Source organism: Globicephala melas, chromosome 1 (assembly GCF_963455315.2).
Source record: "Globicephala melas chromosome 1, mGloMel1.2, whole genome shotgun sequence".
NCBI classification, from domain to species: Eukaryota; Metazoa; Chordata; class Mammalia; order Artiodactyla; family Delphinidae; genus Globicephala; species Globicephala melas.
Genome location: NC_083314.1, coordinates 78,739,265 through 78,763,105, shown reverse-complemented (window position 1 = coordinate 78,763,105; position 23,841 = coordinate 78,739,265). Strand labels below are relative to the sequence as shown.

Sequence of the window (23,841 nt, the reverse complement as noted above, 5' to 3'; positions counted from 1 at the left end):
TTTTTGGCTTGGAGCGAAGCAACACGGGTAACCAAGGCTGTGGTAGGTTTGGCAGGTCACTTCTTGGTCCGGGTCCTCCCAAATGTAAACTCGTGCCCTCTTCTCTCTTTTCAAGTTCCCTTCCCTCACAAGACTGACTATGCAATAGCACTTAGTCTCCCCAGCCTTCCCTCCTCCCTTGCTGCCTGCCAAACAAGTTCATAGGACATTTTTTTGTTTAAAGATTTTTGTGTTGTTTCAAGACATTTAAAGAGGAAAATTATAACATTTCCAGAAATCTTACAAAGTCCTCCTCATCTTGGGGGGGGCTGGAAGTCTTCTCAGATCATTCTGGACATGTGGTGGATCTCCCCTGATGGCCAGCAGGGCTGGCTGGCTCCCTGCTGTGATGGGGGATTCCCAGCACTTTGGAGGGGTTCTGTCTGGGATGACACCCATCTGGCCTTTCTGGATGAGGAAGGAACTTCCCTGGTAGCCTTCCTAGACACCATTGCTATTTAGTGCACTGTGAACTGAAATCCCTCCTGAAGACTCGGCCCTATAGGCTCACACAGGGCAATTTCTGGAGGGCTCCCTGACTGCCCATCTCCCTATCAGTTCATGGCTGATCTCCAGACTCCCGCCCAGGCTGGTCCTGCCCTCAGGGACACTTGGTTTCTTGACCTTCTTATGAGCTAAGCGTCAGGGGGCAGGCTGGACATGAGCCGCTGTGCACTCAGAGAGCGATGGGCAAACTTGAGGGCCCCAAGAGGGGGCTGTGCTGGCCATGTTCCATTCAGGAGTTGCCACCATAGAATCCAGGCCCAGTTGCCAGCTCTTCTCATTTTCCCAAAAAAGCCAGCACAAATCCAGATTTTTATGTGAAAACTTCTAACGTTTAAATGTTGCAACTAATGTATAAAAATTTTGCATGAGCCAGACTCTGATTGGATCTTGTCTTGCACGCAGCTGATCATGTCCCCTGGTTCTAAGCTCATTCTTGGGCCTTTCTCACATCGCTCTTCCAGAAGTTTCTTGCTTGTCTGCCCCAGATCTGTCCTCTCTGAGTCCTCCTAGGTCAGCTGTCTTTTCCTGGTTCCCTCTGGGAGGGGCTTTCCTGAGATTCATTTTATACTCTGGTACCCACAGTGGGCCCTTTGGAAAGGAAAATATGTTGGAACTGATTAATCATTTGGCTCTACGGTGCTTCAGGGTTTTTGCTTTATCCAGTTTCTAAGGTTCTTGGTCTTTGCTGTGGGTGGGAAGTGCTAATGGGAGGCTCGGCCTCAGGCTGGTCAAGACAGGAGAAAAAGCTGTCTTCACCGAACGTGGGACACCGGGTGGAGTTAAAAGCAGTTGTTGCTAAGTACTCTGCCCAGAGGGGCTCTGGGTGGGCTGCTGGGATGCTCACCTGGGAGAAGAATAACACAGGGAAGGCAGGGCTGTGGCAGAAGACCCCATGCCCAGGGGAGCTGGGAAGCTGATGGGCAGCTGCTGGCTCCAAGTGCTGCTGCCTGGTGTGGTCACTGGGCTGAAGGAGGGGGGCCCCCCCGGCAGAGGACAGGGTCAGGGAACTAGGCCAACCGAGGGAAGCCTGAGCTCCTCCCAGAAACGTGAGAGGTCTCCCAACTGCTCAGCTGGAACTGATTTCCTATTTGTGAAATGCTAAGAGGCAGAGAGAGGCAGGATCTCTAAGCTCAGAAAGTGACAAATCCTGAAGGGGTGTGTGTGTGTGTGTGTGAGCGTGCACATGTGTGCTCATAGGCCTGGCCAGGCCTGCACCTGAAATTCCCCCTTTCTCATACCCAATCACTTGAGAGGTGGTACCTTCAAAACCAATGGGACAGTCACATCTGTTTTCCAAGTGTGGGGTACAAAGTAAGGTCACATTCATTTTATTTATTTATTTATTTAACATTTATTTATTTATTTGGCTGCGCCAGGTCTTAGTTGCAGCCCGCGAGATCTTCATTGCCACGTGCGGGACCTTTAGTTGTGGCATGTGAACTCTTAGTTGTGGCGTGCAGGATCTAGTTTTCTGACCAGGGATTGAACCTGGGTCCCCTGCATTGGGAGCACAGAGTGTTAACCTCCTTGTGGCACAGTGGTTAAGAATCCGCCTGCCAATGCAGGGAACACGAGGTCGAGCCCTGGTCTGGGAAGATCTCACATGCCACGGAGCAACTAAGCCTGTGTGCCACAACTACTGAGCCTGCGCTCTAGAGCCCGCGAGCCACAACTACTGAGCCTGTGTCCCACAGCTACTGAAGCCCACCTGCCTAGACCCATGCTCTGCAACCAGAGAAGCCACAGCAATGAGAGGCTCGCGCACCGCAACCAAGCTGCTCGACGCAGCTAGAAAAAGCCTGAGCACAGCAATGAAGACCCAACACAGCCAATAAATAAATAAAATCATATTTTTGCTTTTACTAGAAACACCTTATCATAATAGTATTTTAAATGAGATCAATGAAACAGAATACGTCAGTCAGTTTTATGCTTGTAATGTGACTGACAAAGGACTCCTGGAATGTAAGTGACAGCTCTGCTGTTTTCTTGTGTTTGCTCTTCAAAAGTTTGCCTTACTCAAATTTGATTTTACAAAAGACCTATATTAGTACCCGTTTTCACTAACTGAAAGGTACCTGAAGAGGATTTTCGCTTTTATGAAAAAAGTTGAAAAGCAAAAGTAGCATTCAGCATTTTACAGCCAGCCTTTTATTTTTTTTATTTTAAAAAATTTTCTTGGCTGCCGTGCTGCATGGCATATGGGATCTTAGCTCCCTGGCCAGGGATTGAATCCACGCCCCCTTCCATTGGAAGCACGGAGTCTTAACCACTGGACCGCCAGGGAAGTCCCTACAGCAAGTCTTTTAGATGCAGTGGGTACCCTGAGCAGCAGCAAGAGTGGCACTGCCAACTCCTTCCCAGGGAACTACACTCAACATCCCAGCAACAAGCAGCCACAGCTTTGAAGTGTGCTGTGAGCATCTGTGCTTTATCGCAATTTATTTGCAAGATGTATCCTTAGGTAATTGCTTCTTTGCTTTACACTATTTCAGTTTATGAAAGGTTTCATAGGAACACTGTACTTTGGGATAATGGGGGAAACATGTACTTGCAGTTTTCTCAATTACTTAAAAAAAATTATTTATTTGGTTGCACCGGGTCTTAGTTGTGGCAGGCGGGCTCCTTAGTTGCAGCATGCAAACTCTTAGTTGAGCTATGCATGTGGGATCTAGTTCCCTGACCAGGGATCAAACCCAGGCCCCCTGCATTGGGAGCGCAGAGTCTTAACCACTGCGCCACCAGGGAAGTCCCTGTACTTGCATTTTAAGTATTACCTTTTTTAACAGCTTTGTTGAGATAAAATTTAACATACAATTCACACGTTAAAGTATATAATTCAATGCTTTCTGTATATTACATTAAATTTTAAAAGTTGTGGTAAAAAAAATATAACATAGAACTAGCCAGTTTAACCACTTTCAAGTGTACAACTCAGTGGCATTAATTACATCCACAATATTGTGTAACTATCACCTCTATTTCCAAAACTTTTTCATCATCCCGAAAAATTCTGTACCTATTAAACAATAACTCCCTATTCCTCCCTCTCCCCAGACCCCTTTTAACCTCTATTCTATTTTCTGTCTCTATGAATTTGCCTACTCAAGAGACTTCACGCAAGTAGAATCATACAATATTGGTCCTCTTTTGTCTGGCATATTTTGCTTAGCATGTTTCCAAGGTTCATCCATGTTGTAGCATGTGTCAGAATTTCCTTCCTTTTAATGGCTGAATAATATTCTATTTTATGGATTTTACTTACCCATTCATCTGCTGATGGACACTTGGATTGCTTCTACCTTTTAGCCATTGTGAATAATACTGCAATGAACACTGGCATATAAGTACCTGTTTGAGTCCCTCTTTTCAATTCCTTTGGAATGGCTGGGTCATATGGTAATTTTATGTTTAGCTTTTCGAGGAACTGCCAAACTGTCTTCCATAGTGGTCACACCATTTTATATTCCCACTAGCATTGTCTGAGGGTTATGCCAACACTTGTTATTTTCCACTTGGGTTGTTTCCACCTTTTGGTTATTATGAATAATGCTGCTATAAACTTTTGTGTACAAGTTTCTGTGTGGACATATGTTTTCATTTTTCTTGGACATATACCTAGGAGTAGAATTCCTGGGCCATATAGTAATTCTATGTTTAACCTTTTGAGGAACCACCAAACTGTCTTCCATAGCAGCTGCACCATTTTGTATTCTGACCAACAATGTAGGAGTGTTCCCATTTCTTCATATTCTCGTTGACACTTGTTATTTTCCATTAAGAAATTATAGTCATCTCAGTGAATATGAAGTGTGGTTTTGATATGCATTTCCTTAATGACCAATGGTGTTGAACATATTTTCATGTGCTTGTTGGCAATCTGTATACCTTCTTTGGAGAAATGTCTAATCAAGTCCTTTGCTCATTTTTAAATTGTGGGCTTTTTTTGGGTTGAGCTTTAAGAATTTTTAATATATTCTGGATATTAAACCCTTATCAGATATATGATTTGCAAATATTTTCTCCCATTCTATAGGTTGCCTTTCTACTTTCTTGATAATGTCCTTTGATGCACAAAAGTTTAAAATTTTTATGAGGTCTTGTATGCGGCAACTTTGCTGAATTCGTTTATTAGCTTTAGTTTTTTTCGTAGATTCTTTGGGATTATCTACATATAGACCCTGCCCCACCACCCCAATTCATATGTTGAAATCCTAATGCCCAGGGTGATGGTATTAGTAGGTGGGGCTTTGGGGAAGTGCTTAAGGTGGAGCCCTCATGAATGGGATTAGTGTCCTTATCAAAAAGGATCCAGAGAGCTCTCTAGCTCCTTCCACCAAATAAGGACAGGTGAGAAGGTACCAGATATGAACCAGTAAGTGGGCCCTCACCAGAAGGTGACCATGTTGGCATCTTGATCCTGGACTTTCCATTTTAACTGTGAGCAATAAATTTCTGTTTTTTATAAGCTACCTGGTCTGTGGTATTTTGTTACAGAAGTCCAAATGGATTAAAACACTTAGGAAATGAATACAGGCTCCTTCCAGTGATGCTATTACCAATACTATGCTATTGGTAAGATACAATAACACAGCCTATGTTAAAATGGCACAGTAGTTTAATCCTTAGAATCCAAGACAACAGATGTGAGGTATCCAATCCTATAGGAACTAGTTGTGTTTCCTACTGTAGCCAAAAAGATTTGTTTAGATACAACAAAGCTGGTTTTGTAATTTATAATGCACACACACACAACACACACACATACACACATATTCGTGCACCCACATATTTATTCCTTTCTTTGGTTTTCTGGCATTTCCAAGTTTGTGGTAAAAGTTTCAATATGATTTTTTTCTCCAGAATGCAATGGATCAGACATCACACCTATGCAAACTTAAGGAGCCCATTCAAATTTTAGGAGAACCAGACACTTATCCTAAGGAGACAGAAAGAACTGCTGATACTCTCACAGGGAGTGTCTCTGTGTAAAAAAGTTTGGAAGGTGGAAATGGAGCTCCTGGAATTGTATTCAAAAGACTTGTTTAGGAAGGTCCGTGTTAGCAGACTTCACCCGATGGGGGATTCAACAGTGGGTGAGTAGAATAGGACTGAAGACAACTGCTTCTTCTGGAGGAGGGACAGCCTTACGCAGATTGGTATGGAATTCACCAGAAGCTCTTTTATATCAAACTTTTTTCAGGATCCAGCTTTATAAATAAGCCTAAACAACAAAATAACAGAAGATGATTATAAGTCAACTGACTTCAATCTATCTGATGGGACTTCTCTAAGTAGAAATACATATATACACACACAAAAGCACTTTGATTCATATTGGTACCTTCAGGCTATCTGCCCACTCTCATTTTTCAGCCAAATTAAGAATCAACTTTTGGGGACTTCCCTGGTGGTCCAGTGGTTAAGAATCCGCCTTCCAATGCAGGGGATGCGGGTTTGATCCCTGGTTGGGGAACTAAGATCCCACATGCCGCAGGGCAACTAAGCCCATGTGCCGCAACTATTGAGCACGCAGGCCACAACTAGAGAGCCCACGTACAGCAACTACACGGCCCACGTGCTCTGGAGCCTGTGTGACACAACTAGAGAGAAGCCCCGCTCCACAATGAGGAGCCTGCGCAGCACAGTGGAGGATCCCGCAAGCTGCAATGGAGATCCTGTGTGCCCCAACCAAGACCCAACACAGCCAAAAACAAATAAAATAAAAATAATAGAATTTAAAAAAAGGAAAGAACCTTAAGAAAATTTATTAAAAAAAAAAAGAATCAACTTTTGATTCTCACAATACTGTATTAGCTCTCCTGGGTAACCAGGTCCTCTGCCACTTGGTCATTTCATGGTTCATTACCACTTCCATTAGAGATAGTCAAGGAAGTGAAAGGAAGTAAAATTACAACTGAGCCATCTGTTACCTTTATGATACTGAAAGGTTTAGTGAGACAGAAAGTATAAACCACAGCCTGGAATAGGATTTTTACATTGACTGTGGATTCAAATTATTCATGATCTTCCTCCTGCTTCTTTTATCTATCATTCCAGCAAACAGCTGACACTTAAGGGAAAAATAAATTTCTTAAACAAGATACAAGAAGCATTAACCATAAAGGAAAAAATTTAATAAATGTGACTATATTTACATTAAAAACTTCTGTTCATAAAAAAGATAACTTAAAGCAAATAAAAGACAACTTATATACTAGAAGGAGATATGTGCAACTTATATAGCCAACAAAAAGATTCGTTTTATAAAAAATAGATAAAGAATTCCTATAAATCAGTTAAAAAAAAAAGAGGAAAAAAAACAATAAAAGAGGCTGAGAAAACAGGAATTTCACAGAATAGGAAACAAATATGGTCAATAAATATATGAAGAGATGCTCAGCTCCATAGGTAATCAGGGAAATGCAACTTTAGATCAAACTGAAATACCATTTTATAACCATTTGATTGGCAAAAATCAAGAAATTTGACTTTACCAATTGCTAGAAAAGATAGGGATCAGCAGAATGTCATATATTGCTGGGGGGAATGTAACTTGGTACAGCTTTAGAAAACAGTCTGGCATTTCCCTGTAAGACTGAACACTCTTATACCCTCCAACCCAGAAATTCCACTCCTAAGTATATGCCAAGCTCTTGCCCATATACACCAGCAGGAGACATGAATAAGAATGTTAATAGTAGCGCCATTCATAATAGTCAGGGACCCACCATTAGAGGAAGAGATAAATCCATTGTGGTATAGTCACACAATGGAATATTATACTGCAGTAAATGAGCAAACTTCATAGCCAACAACATGGGTGAACTTCAGTAACATGAAGCTGGGTACAAAAAAAAAAAATCAAGTCCCAGAAAAGCACATATAGCACAATCTCTTTTCTACAAAGTTCAAAAACAAACAACTAAACAATATATTACTTAGGCACAAATATATTCTTTTTTTTTTTTTTACAAATATATTCTTAATCAAACTTTAAAAAAAACCCAATAAGGTATAAAGGAATGAAAATCACAAAATTCTAGATCAGAGTTACCTCTGAAGGAAAAATAGGAGGATGAGGTGGGGAAAAGTAATTAGGTAGGGATATAATATTATTAAGATTCTGGTTCTTGTTTGATTGTAGGTTTCAGGATGTTTATTATTAAATTAGAAAAATAAATACATTAGTGAATGAGTAAGTAAAAGATGACCATTCACGTACCAATAATGGCTCTGTATCCTAAATCAAGGATTCTGAGTAACCCAAACATGTGCATCTGAGGTCCATTAAAATAAAAAATAAAAACAACAAAAAGGGACTTCCCTGGTGGTCCAGTGGTTAAGACTCCATGCTCCCAAAGCAGGGGGCCCGGTTCGATCCCTGGTCAGGGAACTAGATCCCACGTGCTACAACTAAGATCTGGAGCAGCCAGATTAAATAAATAAATAAATAAATAAAACAAAACAAAAAGCATTGGATATCTAAATTAACTTGTCTAAGTCCGAAGCTACTGAAGGTGAGGCTTCCAGGACCCCTCACTTGCAAAGGCCCTGTGACAGCTGACGATATACAAAGTTACTCATTACCACAGTATTTGCATGAGCAAAAGACTGAGAAAATATCCATGTCTAGTATCTCCAACTCCAATCCAACACAACAGTGCTCATTCTTGTTAACTCTTTTTCCATATCTGGAACTCCTCTGATGTGAGAAACCTAGCTCCCGTCACGGCTGCCAGCCTGTGCAGACGCCACCCTCTCCCTGTGGGCTCTGACACCCACGCTGCTCCCCATGGGGACTCCTTCCTTCCCATAGTTGGGCTCTGACATCCTGTGCTGGGCCACTCCCCTGTGCAGACACCCTCCACTCCACTCAGGCTCCCAGACAGCGATGGGCTGCTGTAGCCACCCCTCCCTGTGGCTTCACCCTTATCCCCCAGCCCACCATGCCCGACTCTATCTAATAGCTTTAGAAATATTTAGGAAGGAAGGAAGGAAGGCGTGAAATGGAAGGAAGAAGAAAAAGGCAAGAGAATGGGAAGAACCCCTCTACCTTTTCTACACTGATGATAACATAAACACACTCACTTTCCTGTAGCCTGTTTTTCACTCAATACATAGTAATGACATATAGCTGCATATCATACAAAAAGGAGTTTCCTTATTCTTATTTATGGCACCACAATATTCCACAATAGTTTTTATGGCACACACAATATAGTTTATGGATGAACTGTAGTCTCTTTACCTGGTCTCCTATTGATAGATATTTATGTTTTGCCAATCTTTTGCTAGTGCAAATAACATTGCATGAGTAGCACAACTACTGGAACCCTAGAGCAACCTTACACATTGTAACGTTGCACACATGTTAGTATACCTACGGGATAAAATCCTGAAAATGGGTCAAAAGGTACATGACTAAAAATTTGAGAGATATACCAGCTCTCTACCAGCAACCTTACACATTGTAATGTTGCACACGTTAGTATACCTATGGGATAAAATCCTGAAAATGGGTCAAAAGGTACATGACTATAATTTTGAGAGATATACCAGCTCTCTACCAGCAACCTTACACATTGTAACGTTGCACACATGTTAGTATACCTATGGGATAAAATCCTGAAAATGGGTCAAAAGGTACATGACTATAACTTTGAGAGATATACCAGCTCTCTACCAGCAATGAGTAAGAATACCTTTAACTTGTTCTTTGCATGCAGGGAATTAAGAATTTCTTGGCATGTATGGGTTATAAAACCAAAACAAAACAAAACGAAAAGCCCCCAAAACAAAAAAAACCCAAAATAAATTAAACCAAACCTAAAATACAAAGTGGCAGCTCCTTACCCGTTGCCTCTGAGTACAGGATCTTCTCATCAACACTTCGAACAGTACAAGAAAGAAAGAATTTCCTCCCCTCAATTTTATCAAGTTGGCTATTTATCACAACAACAGAACAGAGGGGGATAGGTCTGCAGAAAAAAAAAATGAAAAAATCCAGCTTTTATCAGATTTATGTAGCATTGAGAGATGATCAGGTGCATGACAGGGGTGGAAATTTATGATACCTGGTATCAGTGGGTGCTGTTTTAGATAAAATGCTGACACCACCAGTTGCTCACACCCCCTTCCTCCCAAGCACCATTGCTCTCAGGTGGCTCCTGGGCACCCAGTCCAGAGACTGCTGTTGTGGGTTAGGTTCAAAGAAATCACCAGATGATTCCAGCTCTGCGATGGCAGAGGCTGTCCCATCTGAAGGGAGCTGAAATCCTTTAAAGAAATGAAAATAGGACCATGGGATGGTCCCAGTCAGCTTCTCTCATTTTCTCTGTCAATCTCTGTCAATTTCTCACCCAATCCCCTTTAGAGTAACTGTCACTAGAAAGACACTGAATAACAAACTCCTGGTAACAGCTTAATGTGCTAATTCAGTGCTGTCCAACAGAACTTTGTGATGACAGAAATGCTCCACAGCTGAGCTGTCCAATATGGTAGCCACAGATGGCTACTGAGCACTCAAAATGTGGTTATTGTGAATGAGAAACCGAATCTTTACATTTATTTAATTTCTATTAATTCAAATTTAAATTTATATAGCTATATGTATCTAGTGGTTACAGTCACCTCTGGGAATCTTAGAGATATAGTACTATGATGAAAAAGGTATCTCTTTAAAGGTATAATTTTAGTTGGTAGAAACATAATGTAGAGTAGGGAGATGTGTTTTATGTTCCTATAGTACCATCATGTGGGTGAAGGAACTACTCCATGTGGAAAGGAAATTAACACTCTGATTACCCCTCTGTCCAGTTTTTGCTCCCAGTAGATTTTCCTGAACTTCTCGATGGAACAACTGAGCTTTGCCAATCCAGGATTTGCTAAGACCCGGGGGACATTAGGTGTTCTTGCCTGCTCAGCATCTCCCTTTCCTACTAACGTTGCGTCTTTCTCCATCTGTCCTACCCCTCACCACACTCTCTCATTCACACACCTACCTTCCCTTTTCTTTGGGGAATCACCTCAATTTTCAGCCCATGTAGGTTAACTAGAGTTGACAGCTGATTCTTACCCCCCATGCCCCCCGCCCCCCCCCGCCCCCCCAGTGACTGGTTGTGCAGGTGGGCATGGGTTGAAACTGTCAATCCTGGAGCTTGTGCTGCAGCCCTTGGGGCTGGGTTCTTTTTCTGCTGGAGTTGCTAGGCTTGCAAGATACAAGCCTGCCTGGTAGCTGCAGCACTACATTGGGAAAGGCTACCCGAGGATGAAGAAGACCTAAAGGAAAAGTGTGGCTGAGACACAGGCACAGATTCCTAATGGCATCCTTGAATACCTGCACCCAGCCATAACTGTCTTCTCAACCATGTAAGCCAATATGTTCCTTTTTTCCTTAAGCTATTGTGAATTAAGAGATCTATCTCTGGGACCTCCCTGGTGGTCCAGTGGTTAAGAATCTGCCTTCCAACGCAGGGGACACAGGTTTGATCCCCGGTTGGGGAACTAAGATCCCACATGCTGTGGGGCAACTAAGTCTGCGTGCCACAACTACTGAGCCCGCGCGCCTCAACTAGAGAGCCCGCGTGCTGCAACGAAAGATCCCACATGCCGCAACAAAGATCCCATGTGCTGCAACTAAGACCTGATGCAGCCAAAAATAAAATAAATAAATAAATAAAATAAATATTAAAGGGCTCCCCTGGTGGCAGAGTGGTTGAGAGTCCGCCTGCCGATGCAGGGGACATGGGTTCGTGCCCAGGTCTGGGAAGATCCCACATGCCGTGGAGCGGCTGGGCCCGTGAGCCATGGCCGCTGAGCCTGTGCGTCCGGAGCCTGTGCTCTGCAATGGGAGAGGCCACAACAGTGAGAGGCCTGTGTACCGCAAAAAATAAATAAATAAATTTTAAAAAATATTAAAAACATTATCACCACTACCGATACATTAAAAAAAAAAGATCTATCCCTTACAATGAAAAATTCCTTGAATAATAAGAGAAAGGAAAAATACAAAATAATATAATAACTGTTTATAGAGTATAATTTTCTAAAGTTCACATGAATCTCAAGGGACCCTGAATAGCCAAAGCAATCTTGAAAAAGAAGAAAAAAGTTGGAAGTCCCACACATCTTGATTTCAAAACATATTACAAAACTACAATAATCAAGACAGTGTGGTACTGGCATAAAGACAGACATATAGATTAATGGAATAGAACAGACAGCGTAGAAATAAACCCTCTCATATATGGTCAAATGAATTTCTACAAGTGACCAATACCACTCAATGGGGAAAGGACAGTCTCTTCAAAAGTGGTGCTGGGAAAACTGGATATCCACATGTAGAAGAATGATGTTGGACCCTTACCTTAAACCATATACAAAAAATAATGTGAAATGGACTGAAGACCTCCATTGGGGAAAAGCTTCATGACATTGGGTTTGGCAATGATTTCTTGGATATGACATCAAAGGTACAGACAACAAAATAAAAAAAATAGACAAATGGGACTACATCAAACTTAAAAACTTCTGTGCATCAAAGGACACAATCAACAGAGTAAAACAGCAACCTAAAAAATCGGTTGCAAATCATATATCTGATAAGGGGTTAATATCCAGAATATATAAAGAACTCCTACAATTCAACAACAAAAAAACTCACAAAAATCTGATTTAAAAAATGCTTCTTCAAGTGAAGGACATGAATAGACATTTCTCCAAAGATGATATACAAATGGCCAACAAGCATACGAAAAGATGCTCAATGTCACTAATCATTCAAAAAATGCAAATCAAAGCACAGTGAGCTATCACCTCACATCTATTACGTTGGCTACTATTAAAAAACAAAACCAAACCCAAATAACAAGTCGTGGTGAAGATGTGGAGAAACTGGAACCCTTATGCATTGCTGGTGGGATTGTAAAGTGGTGCAGCAGCTATGGAAAACAGTATAGTAGTTCCTCAAAAAATTAAAAGTAGAATTACCATGTAATCTAGCAATCCCACTCTGGGTATACATCCAAAAGAACTGAAAGCAAGATCTCACAGAGATCTGCACACCCATGTTCATTATAGCATTATTCACAATAGCCAAGAGGTGGTAGCAACCCAAATATCCATCAACAGATGAAAGAATAAACAAAATGTGGTATATACATACAATGGAATATTATTCAGCCTTACAAAGGAAGGATATCCTGTTATATGCTACAACATGGATGAATCTTCAAGACATTATGCTAAGTGAAATAAGCCAGTCATAAAAAGACAAATACTGTATGATTCCACTTATATGATGTAACAACAGTAGTAAGATTCACAGAAACAGAAAGTAGAATTATGGCTGTCAGGGGCTGAGAGAAGGGGGATATGGGAAATTATTGTTTAATGGGTATAGAGTTGCAGTTTTGCAAGATGAAAAAGTTCTGGAGATCTGTTTCACAACAGTGTATATATACTTAATACTACTGAACTGTACATTTAAAAAAGGTTAGGCCACTAAATTTTATGTTATGCCTTTTTTTTAACTATAGCTAGAAATTTAAAAAATATTTTAAAAATATAAGGCATGAAAGATGTTAAATCTAAAGTATCAAAGTGAACTCATGACCTTATTAAACATTAATAACTTTCCAGCTCTGACACTGTAATAGCCTAGCAGCAAGGTCATCCTGCCCACCATGAGAATACATGTGGAACAATCTAATATTTTTCTGGTCTTTAGCACTATTCTCCATTAAAAGGAATCAGGGATCTTTGTAGACTAGCTATTCTATGTCTTGGCACAGATGAACCTTACTGTTGTTAGAAATAAAAGTAATGATAATAACAACAATGTTAATGATAAAAATAACAAGCAGCTAACACTTACTGAGTACTTGTTATGGGGCCAGATTCTGTCCTAGATGCTTTGCATGGGTTAATTCATTTATTGCTCACAATGACCCTATGAGGAAGGTATTATTATCCTCTTTTTAAAGATGAGGACATTGAAGCACAGAGAGGTTAAGTAACTTGTTGAAGGTCACACAGCTAATAAGTGGCAAAATGGGCATTTGAACCTGTTCCAATGTCTGTCTTCTTAACTAGTGATTATACTGTCTCTCAGGAGACAAGAGTACTTAAAAGCTAGCACAAGGAGTCAGATAGCACAAGGAGTCAGTCTAAAGAGACTTCTATCGGCAAAATGTAACATAAGCATAGAAAAGAGGGTGATAATTGTAGTTAACTACATTATGGAAAGTTCCTAATGATTCTCAAAAAAAGGAAAAGCTAGCTCAAGGAGTATAAAACCATAGCTATAATTCAAGGACAACTATGATACGATAAGTTTAATTTTTTAAGCAGTTTACACATAGAGAAGAGTATTGACAAGTAAGTGTTTCTTCTATGAAGTATGTACCTGTCTTATATGTATTTTACTCTGTAGAAGTAGGAAATGGTAGACACAGAGTAAGGGGTGTGTACAGGTAAGGTTTGGGGAGGCTGTATTCAAAGAATTATGCTTACACACACCATGGCATAAGCAAACCAATAGTTTTCTTAGCTGTAAAGTGTGGGTAGAGGTATGTAGAGGATACCTATGTTCATCAAGGAGTCTTTCACGTGTTTGTCAAAAAGGCTTGAGAGTCTGCATGAACAAGGCAAAGACTTGTACAGCCCTTAGCATCTGCATCAGGACTGTTACCTCTTATGTTCCCCCAAAGTGTGTGAGGTGCAGGTGAGCTGACAGGTGAAAAGAATATTTATGCACATTCAGTGGATTTACATCCATGGATGTATGCCATTTGGGTGTTCAAAGTCCTGCATAATCTCCATAAGAACCCCCAATAATCCCCTCCTCCACACCAATAGGCAGAGAACTGTGAGGAAGCCAAACAATTCTGGAAAATGCAAGAATTATTCCCTTAACAAAATGCAAGAATTATTCCCCTAACAGAAAGGACTGATTACAGAAAAGAACCAGCTAGAAAGAAGGTGAATGTCTTGCCTAGTTGAATATCCCTGAAAGAAAACTACATAGACACTTGTCCTATCTCCTGAGAGATGTTACCTCTGCCAATTAAATGAGATGCATTTAATTGTAGGTAATCAGTAAACCAAGGCAGAATAAATATGACTAAGACAAGTAGATTTAGATACTAAACAAGGGGAAGTACTAGGTTGTAAGGACAGGTGTAGATTTGGAAAGTCCCCTGACACAGCAAGGAATCCTCAACTCCAAGAGGAGCTCAGCCTCATGAATTCAGGCTCATGTTCCAATCATCTTCAAAGGCAAAATCCTGTCATATCAAGAATCACCAGGTTGATGGATTAGAACCTACAAATTTCGCTGATATGAGTTGGTTTCTTTACAGTCTGACACAATTGCCATAAGCCTGGGGAGTTTATAAGAATGAGTTATTCTAACCTCAGGAAAATATAGGTATTGACAGCCTGAAGAAATTAATCAAACCCAGAATGAAAAACATTTAATAGGCTAAGTGTAGCTGAAATAATAAGTTTTGTAATCACTGAGATAATTTTGCTTAGAAAAAACTACCATACTAGGCTTGTTATTTTCTTTACTGAATTAGTTAAATCTGATTACGTTTTTAATTAATGCTTTAGTATTTAAAATAATTTATGTTGTATTATTTATAAGCATGGATTTATTAATACGTCTGTGGTTGTGTTAGCTGCTGACAATGAATTTATTTGAGGTGATAGTGATAGCAGTTAAGGGACCACTTTCCCAATCTCCCTTAATGCTAATGAGATTAAATGGGTGTGCTGTGTAGTACTTCCAGGAAGTCTCTTTGAAAGAGAGAAGACAGCTCTTCCCCCCCTTCCTCAATCCTGCTGTGTAGGACACGTGATGATGGCTCTTGCTGCCACTCTGGACTGTAAAAAGATGAGCTACAAAGAGCCTGCATCTCTGGGAACCAGGGAGCTGCCATACTAGATTTCTTTCACATGATAAATTTCTATCTTAAGTCATTTTTATTTTGAAGTTACTAATATTGGCAGTTGGGGAGGAGGAAGTTAAAGCAGCTGGCCTCCAATTTATTCACTGTGTGTGTGTGTGTGTGTGTGTGTGTGTGTGTGTGTGTGTGTGTGTGTGGTGGGGAGCAAAGAGAAACACTCCTGGGAAAAAAAAGGAGGCAAATGACCCTGTCTAATTTTTTCTCACTGGGCCTGCAGGTAAATAGACCAGGAGTTGGCAAACTATGTTTCACTGGCCAGCTGCCTGTTTTGTAAATAAAATTTTACTGGAACACAGCTATACCCATTTATTTATATATTGTCTGTGGCTGCTTTTGTGCTACAGTGGCGAGTTGACTAGTTGTGCCAGAAACTGTATGGCCTGCAAAGCATAAAACATTTATAGAAAAAGCTGTGATGACCCCTGAAATAAACTAATGATATTTGCTAGGGGGAAGAGTCCTTTTCTATAGAGTAGGATAGTAGCCCTGAGTAGGATATGCCTGGCTAAGTATTACTTAAAATATTCAATAAGTAAACCCACAATCTATGAAGCATGGCTCCCTGATGACTGCCACATAAGCCATACAACTCTCGGGTATAAAATGGAGATGTTCCTACATGCCTCCTACTGTGTGAAATAATAACCCACAGAACCTCGTTTGGAGATCTCTGTTGAACTCTGTTCTGAAACTCTGTTCTGCCCTATTGCTCTTTTTCTCTGTGCCTATGCCAGTCATACTATTTGACTTAGAGATATAGCTGCATAATTGAAGAATTAAATAAGCTCATGCTGAGCTTTGTTTTTGATGGATACCAAACTTTTCTTGCTGCCCTTTTACTTCTTTGTGCGAAGTTATGTAAAACTTACGTTTTGTTATGTAGTGGATGTTGGTGCTTCACTCAGATCCCCTTCAATCCTTTTTTCACCTTTGTTTTTTGGATATTTTTCTTACAGCCTGCTTTGCGCAAACACAGTGAGCAAGAAGTACCTGGGAATTTATAGTCCCCAGGATAGCCCTTATCCTATGATGACGTGTGAGAGAATATGAGGACTCCAGCTCCCTTGCCTGAGGTAGGGAAAATACTGAGGCACACATTTCACTCCAGAGTTCCTTACATGATCAGGCTGAAGCTACCCTTGGCAGGACTGAGCGCCTAACCTTGGGTGGCTTCTTCCCCTTCCTTGTCCTTCTTCTACACCCTAGATAGTTTCCTCTGGGAGTACTTCCTTTCTTGCATAGAAATCCTTTTCTCAGGGTCTGCTGCTGGGGAACCTGACTTACGACATCTAAGAAGCAAAGAATACCCATGACTTTACCTTTTAAAATTGATGTTGAGATTGGCAGTCATGACAATTCCCCCAGGTATAGCTGCACACATACCAACAGTAGCATCAATCATTGTTGCAATGGCACCTCCATGAAGGAATCTAGTTACAAGAGGAAAAGAGAAATGTGTTCACAAGTTCTGAAAACAGCCCCTTAAGAGAGAAAAATTATCCAAGCCTCCCATATAATCTACTTCTGAAAGTTCCACTTAATTCATGTTCAATGTACTGAATGTCAAATTATATCCATGTTCTCACCTTCATTTTGTTCATAGCATAACACTGTAGTATTTGTAACAAAGCCAGAACCTAATGATAACCAGGTCACAAGCAAGCAAAAAGCTAAAATCCAATTTAGAAAATTTATATTATGTTTTTATTAAACTAACTATACACATCATTGTTTAAAAATTCAGGAAATGAAGATAAACAGAAGAAAAAGAAATTAAAAATTATAAGGCTATCTAGTGACAAACCAATATTAACATGTTAATGATACTCTCTAAAATTATACTCTTTTGCCCTATACTTCTGTCATTTAATAATTTACAGTAAACATCTATCCATATCAATAAACATAAATCTACATTACCATTTTAATGTCTTCATTGTAGTCCATGGATACAGGGCGATACAATAAGATAACAACCTCTTAGATCCACATTTCTAGGCTATCATTCTTACCCAGGTACCCCTTGCAGATAAGGACCTCCTTGAAACAAGCAAACTGTCCTTTTCTCATCATCATTATAGAATATCACATATTCAAAGCCCAGGCCATCCTCATAGCCTCTGGTGAAGAGCTGGGCCTGTGACAGTTGTTCTTTCACAAGCTTTGAGTCTGTAAGCAAATGAAGTGGATGGGCACATGAGAAACAGGTATGAGAAAAATACCATGACAGAGACAAATATCTGTACCCTGCAAGAATCACAGGTCAATGGATGATTGATTAAAATGCCAACCAGGTGCAAAACTGAAGGGGCTGGGAGGGTCCCAAAGAAAAATACAGGATCTTTGCTCCAGTGGAATTAGTCTAACTGGGAACATAGTAAAAATAAATGAAATCAAAACAAAGTACTAACACATGGCAATCATGAAATATAGTACATAAATACAAAGGGTATATGGAATAAAATAGTAAGGTATAGACAGAAATTCTTCTTAGAATAAGTGTGATTTAAATGAAATTTAAAGAAAGTGAGTAATGTAACAGTAGAGAGGTTTTCCTTGCAGACGTGAGTTTAGCCTGAGCAGAAGATAGTTATCATACTGAATCAGAAACAGAGGCAGGTCAGTCCAGTATTCAATGTGATTATGACTCCTGAGTCTCCAACTCAGGGTTAGAACCATTAGGGCTCATGAAATCAAATTAGTGGGTTGTAGGCAGACTTTAAAAAGAAAATGAATGCTTCACATATATCCTGGATAAGTACCAGTGTGCTCATTTAGATATGTTTTTTTCAATTATACAACTGTGCACAAGTTGTGTGTTCTGGGTAGTGAGTCAAAATGTAGGTAACTTCAAAATAAAGACTGAAAGCTACTGCTGAGGGAAGGGCATGTTTGTCCTTTAATACCCATTTTAAGATTTAATTCCCCAAACTCTTAGCTTTCTTTCACAGCTCATCATGATTTGCCATGTATAACGGTGATTCTTTTATTGATACCAAATTTACATTTACAAACTTGGAAAAGGATATGAGATGAGAAGATCTGGGAGAAGTGGGGAGGACAAGGGAGGATATTATTTAGGCCTTGAGCATCTGGGGGCAGGCACCCTGTCTCTTGGACTTTGTGTGCTCAACAACTGACAGATAGGCACATACTATATGTGCTCTAGCAGTGGTTGAGAAACTGAATGATTTGGAAGGCCAGACACAGAAACTTAAAATTGAGAATCAGTCTTGTGGTACAGTAGAAAAGAACCTTGTTTTGGAAGGTGGGAAATTTTTCATGACTTAGCTTTGGCCTAGAATTTGCTCCCTTCTCCATACTTTATCAATACAGTGAGGAGATAAACCTAAATGACCTATAAGATCTGTTCCAACTCTAACACTCTGGGACTTCAGGATAAGATAGGCATCAAACCCTTCTAATTTTTTAGCTAGGAGTTCAAAATTTCTGGTTTAGATTACTAAACCTTGAGGTTACCTCATAAAAATGGGAAAAATAAAGATGATGGGGGAAGTCTGTTAGAAATGCAGAATATTGGGCTCTACTCCTGACCTACTGAAGCTGAACCTACATTTTAACAAGATTACCAGGTGCTTCAAATCCATGTTAAAATCTGAGAGGAACTGATCTTTTAAGACATGGGATAACACTGAAGGTAGCAGAGGAGTAACATGATCAGATCTGAATTTTGAATCACTCTGCTAGCTGGACGAAAGGAGAGGGTTAAGAAAGGTGAGTGAGAAGATCACTGAAACACTATAAAATCACAATCACCCAACTTTTCTGCTTGTGGGCTGATTTTCTCCAGTTATGTTCAGCTACGTGAGGGCCTGTGCAAATAAGAGATGGCAGATGTTTAGATTCATCCAGGGCTGGGGTTTTCCTAGATAAGTACGCTACAGAAGTTCAGATAAAAGAAGGCTATGGGGACAATGAGAAAGTAGAGGACTCAATGAACTGAAGGTATTAATGAGGCCAAAGAATTTTTTTCTGTGGGGCCTTTGAACAAGTAAGCTGGAAGGAAAAAGGTTGTGGTCAGAAAAAGGATGTCTAAATGTGTGGATTTCGAGGTTGTGCACTTTCTGAAGATGATAAGGTTCAAGATCCTCGGGAGTGCATTGCTGGGGCTGTGCAAAAGAAAGGTCATAGGTGATGAGAAGGTAAATAAACTGAGGAGCCATGGTGTGGACGGTGGGTTGCTGAGAATGGTGAATAGAGTTGGGTAGAGAGGAAAACAGTTAACCAGGTGCTGAAATACTCAGCATATAGGGAAATGTTGGTAGATGATAGCTACAAGAAGGGGAAGTTGAGGGTGATAAAGTCGGAAAAAGTGAGATGGTATAAACCTCAAAAGGAATGGGGGTTTTCTAAGAAGGAGGGGAAATAATAATTTGAAAGCAAGTATAGGTAGCAAGGAGGACCTCAAACTCCCCCCTCTTCTGAGAGGGTCAAGTTTCCGACAAGAGATGATAGTTAGGTTGGATGAAGGGATGAGCAGAAACATGTGGGAACTGAACCCTGGAAACTACTGACATTTAAGGAGTGGGTAGAAGGAGAAAGGGAAAATTGGTCAGAGATTTGTGAAAGCCAAGAGACAAAACATTTCAAGGAGAATGAGATTAACAGTTAGGTCCAGCACAGTAAGGGCTGAAAAATGCTCACAAAATACGGCAATTAGGTCGCTAGTGGCTTAAGTGAAGAAATTTCAGTAGAGCTATTAGAGTGGAAGCCAGATTGCACTGGGTTAAGGACATTCAATTAATTTTGTGATATGATAAATAGTTAGAATGGAATTAGTAACACAAATTACTAATTTCCCCCTTCATTTGTGAAACAGAGTTAATTCTTATTTCTCTCTATATTGGTGGTTCTATAAAGAAACTTATGAACTCTACCATTTTTCTTGGTTAAGGTAGTTTTATTTTTGTTTCATTCATTTCTTTGGCTGTGTTGGGTCTTCATTGCTGCACGGGCTTTCTCTAGTTGCGGTGAGCAGGGGCTACTCTTTGTTGAGGTGTGTGGATTTCTCATTTCGATGGCTGCTCTTGTTGCAGGGCATGGGCTCTAGGTGCGTGGGCTTCAGTAGCTGCAGCACACGGGCTCAGTAGTTGTGGTGCTTGGGCTCAGTAGTTGTGGTTGGAGGGTCCTAGAGCATGTGAGCTTCAGTAGTTGTGGCGCAAGGGCCTAGTTGCTCTGTGGCATGTGGGATCTTCCTGGACCAGGGACTGAACCCGTCCCCTGCACCAGCAGGCGGATTCCCAACCACTGCGTCACCAGGGAAGCCCGTTTCACTCATTTCTTCAGCAAATATTGAAGTATTCAGCAAATACCATGAGGAAACGGAGGCAAAAAAAGGTAAAGTAACTTGCTCAAGGTCACACGGCTTTAAGTTGTAGAACCAGAATTTGAACCCACTCACTATATTTCAACCATGAAATTAGTTAAGTTGTCAGCTTTTGGATGGCCTCTAAAGCCGTGTGACTGCATGAGATTACCAACAGAGTTTAGCGAAGCAAGGAGTACTAAGGATTGAGACATGGGGCACCCTAACATTGTTTGAGGACAAGGAGGAACTGGCAAAAGAAACTAAAAAGGAAGAACCAGTGAAGTAGAAGACTGTGGTGTCCTGGAAGCCAAGTTCAAGGAGAAAGGAGTTATCAGCTGTGCCAAAAGCTGAGCAAGGTCATTGGTTAGGAACATGAAGGTCACTGGTGACAGTAGTTTTGATGGAGTGGTGGGAGTGAGAGTCTGCTTGGAGAGGTTTAAGAGAGACCAGGGAGAGAGAAACCCAGTTGTGGCATGTCTGTACACTGATGAGAAAGATCTAGCAGAGAGGGGTATCCTTAAGGAGGCCAAAGGGATAGAATACAGTGCACCAATAGAAGGCTTGGCCTCTCATAAGAGTATGGTCAGTTCATTCATAACAGGAAAAGGCAGAACATCAGGCACAGACGCAGGGAAGAGGGTAAATGAGGTAGGGGTTGCTTGGAAATTCTCTTCTGATTGCTTTTGTTTTCCGTGAAACAGGAGGCAAGGTCAGCTGAGAGTGAGGCTTGAGAAAGGTAGGAAATAGTCATCTAGGAGAGCAGGAGAGTGAGTAGACGAGGGAACAATGAAATATGATTGTCAGGCAATGTTAAGGGCCTACTTGAGGTCATTAAAAAAAAAAAAAACATTGGGCTTCCCCGGTGGCACAGTGGTTGAGAATCCGCCTGCCAATGCAGGGAACACGGGTTCGATCCCTGGTCTGGGAAGATCCCACATGTAGCGAAGCAACTAAACTCGTGTGCCACAACTACTGAGCCTGTGCTCTAGAATCCGTGAGCCACAACTACTGAGCCCACGTGCCGCAACTACTGAAGCCTGTGCTCCTAGAGCCCATGCTCCACAATGAGAGAAGCCACTGCAATGAGAAGCCCGTGCACTGCAAAGAAGAGTAGCCCCTGCTCGCAGCAACTAGAGAAAGCCCGCATGCAGCAACAAAGACCCAACACAGCCAAAAATAAATAAATAAGTAAATAAAATTAACAAAACAAACAAAAAAACATCATGGGAGTTCCCTGGCGGTCCAGTGGTTAGGGCTCTGTGCTCCCAATGCAGGGGGCACGCGTTCCATCCCTGGTCACAGAACTAAGATCCCGCAAGCTGCGTGGCGTGGCCAAAAGAAAAAAACAAAGAAAAAACCCTCCAAACATCACAATCCCCAAACACCTACTAAAGGTATGTTTAGATGATTAAAAGACAATCAGTAAAATAAGAAATATCTGTATAAGCTTCATGCAGTCAGGAACCCTATGTATGTACTCAGGCTTGTTTCAGGAATACAACACTTTGCACAGCACAGATACTCAACAGATAGTTGTTGAATGAATATATAAGGGGCGTTGTGAATAAGAAAGCAAAAAGTCTTTACAGGCTGACTCTAAAAATGAAGAATGTATATATATTAGGTATATATATAAAGTTCTTCAGTTAGGCTCAGTAAGTCAGCCACATAGGTGCAGAAGGGAGACAATTCAAATGAAAGACACAGGGTGTTAGCTGACTGTCAGTCAACAGTGTGACGTGGCTACCTACTTAGTGCTAATGTCTTACTCTGCATGGAAAGACCATAATTTGAGTTTCAATCTTAGTTCTGGGAAACATATACTAAGGATCTGAGAAACTGGAACATGTCCTGGGAAAAGCAACTAGGAATGTGAAGGAGACTGAAATACCCTCTGGGAGAAAAGCCAGAAAACAACAGAGAAGATTGGCCTGGCAATGAGAATTGGCAGGTACACAGGAGTGATATACATAGATGTGATTCCTAAATTCCAATATATATTGATATATTCTAATCCATATAAAACGATGCCAAATGAAAGGATTATACTTTTTCTGTGTGTTCCTAGATGGTAGAACTAACTGAATGGATGAAAGTACAAGAGAGATTATAGTTCAATATAGTTAGAGCTGTCCAAAATGAAAAAAGCACTGCAGTCCCAAGTACTCCATGATTGGAGGGGTTCAAATTAAGTCTAGATGACTGGCTGTAAGGTTTAAAATAGAAAGCAAGAGAAGACAGAGAAAGGTTAAGACTATAGTTGTAGCTCCCAAACTCTTTTCTATTCCAAAACAACTGAGGTTAACCTTTTGCAAGGAAAATTTACATTTATAAAGGAAATCTCCATTTGTATGGGTGTCTCCCTCTCAGTACCGGGAAGAGAAGAACAACTCTAAATCACAAGAGAATCTTTTCAATGGAGAAAGCAGCAACTTACATCTTTTCTTGGTAATCTCCTCACAACACCCCCTACCCCCAACACCCTCCTTTTGTCTTTAGCTGAAGATGGTATTTAAACTGGTGGTTTAGGACTTCCTGGTGGTACAGTGGTTAAGAATCCACCTGCCAATGCAGGGGACACAGGTTTGAGCCCTGGTCTGGGAAGATCCCACATGCCATGGAGCAACTAAGACTGCAAGCCACAACTACAGAGCCTGAATGCCACAACTACTGAAGCCCGTGTGACTAGAGCCTGTGCTCTACAACAAGAGAAGCCACTGCAATGAGAAGCCCATGCACTGCAACGAAGTGTAGCCCCTGCTCGCTGCAACTAGAGAAAGGCTGCGTGAGCAACAAAGACACAACGCAGCCAAAAGTAAATTAATTAACTAATTAATTAATAACAAAAAATAAACTGGTGGCTTAGGCTACCTCGGGGAGTTACTCACTTTTCCCTGGGCATCTCCCAGGTATACATGAGGTATATGTGCTAATAAACTTCTGGTTTTTCTTTTTTCTTTTTTAAAGAAAGCAACGGGCAGAAAAGAAGACAGT

At 40.9% G+C, this 23,841-nt stretch overlaps 1 protein-coding gene and 1 long non-coding RNA gene across 3 annotated transcripts in view; one reads left to right on the top strand and one right to left on the bottom strand.

The window, feature by feature from the left end:
- Positions 1 to 23,841, top strand: part of LOC115847031 (uncharacterized) — a 100,698-nt gene that overhangs the window by 64,162 nt on the left and 12,695 nt on the right. Inside the window, exon 2 of one of the 2 annotated variants that reach the window (XR_009563988.1) lies at positions 16,475 to 16,591. The exons of the other annotated variant lie outside the window; for it this stretch is intronic. This is a non-coding gene — a long non-coding RNA (uncharacterized lncRNA). The remainder of the gene's footprint in view (positions 1 to 16,474; positions 16,592 to 23,841) is intronic. 2 annotated transcript variants of the gene reach the window in all.
- Positions 5,322 to 23,841, bottom strand: part of THEM4 (thioesterase superfamily member 4) — a 41,573-nt gene continuing 23,053 nt past the window's right edge. The window contains exons 3-6 of the mRNA XM_030846497.3: positions 17,531 to 17,687; positions 16,838 to 16,948; positions 9,403 to 9,527; positions 5,322 to 5,770 (exon numbers count right to left, since the gene is read on the bottom strand). Coding sequence (XP_030702357.1) covers positions 5,730 to 5,770; positions 9,403 to 9,527; positions 16,838 to 16,948; positions 17,531 to 17,687 — 434 coding nt within the window. The 3' untranslated portion in view covers positions 5,322 to 5,729. The remainder of the gene's footprint in view (positions 5,771 to 9,402; positions 9,528 to 16,837; positions 16,949 to 17,530; positions 17,688 to 23,841) is intronic.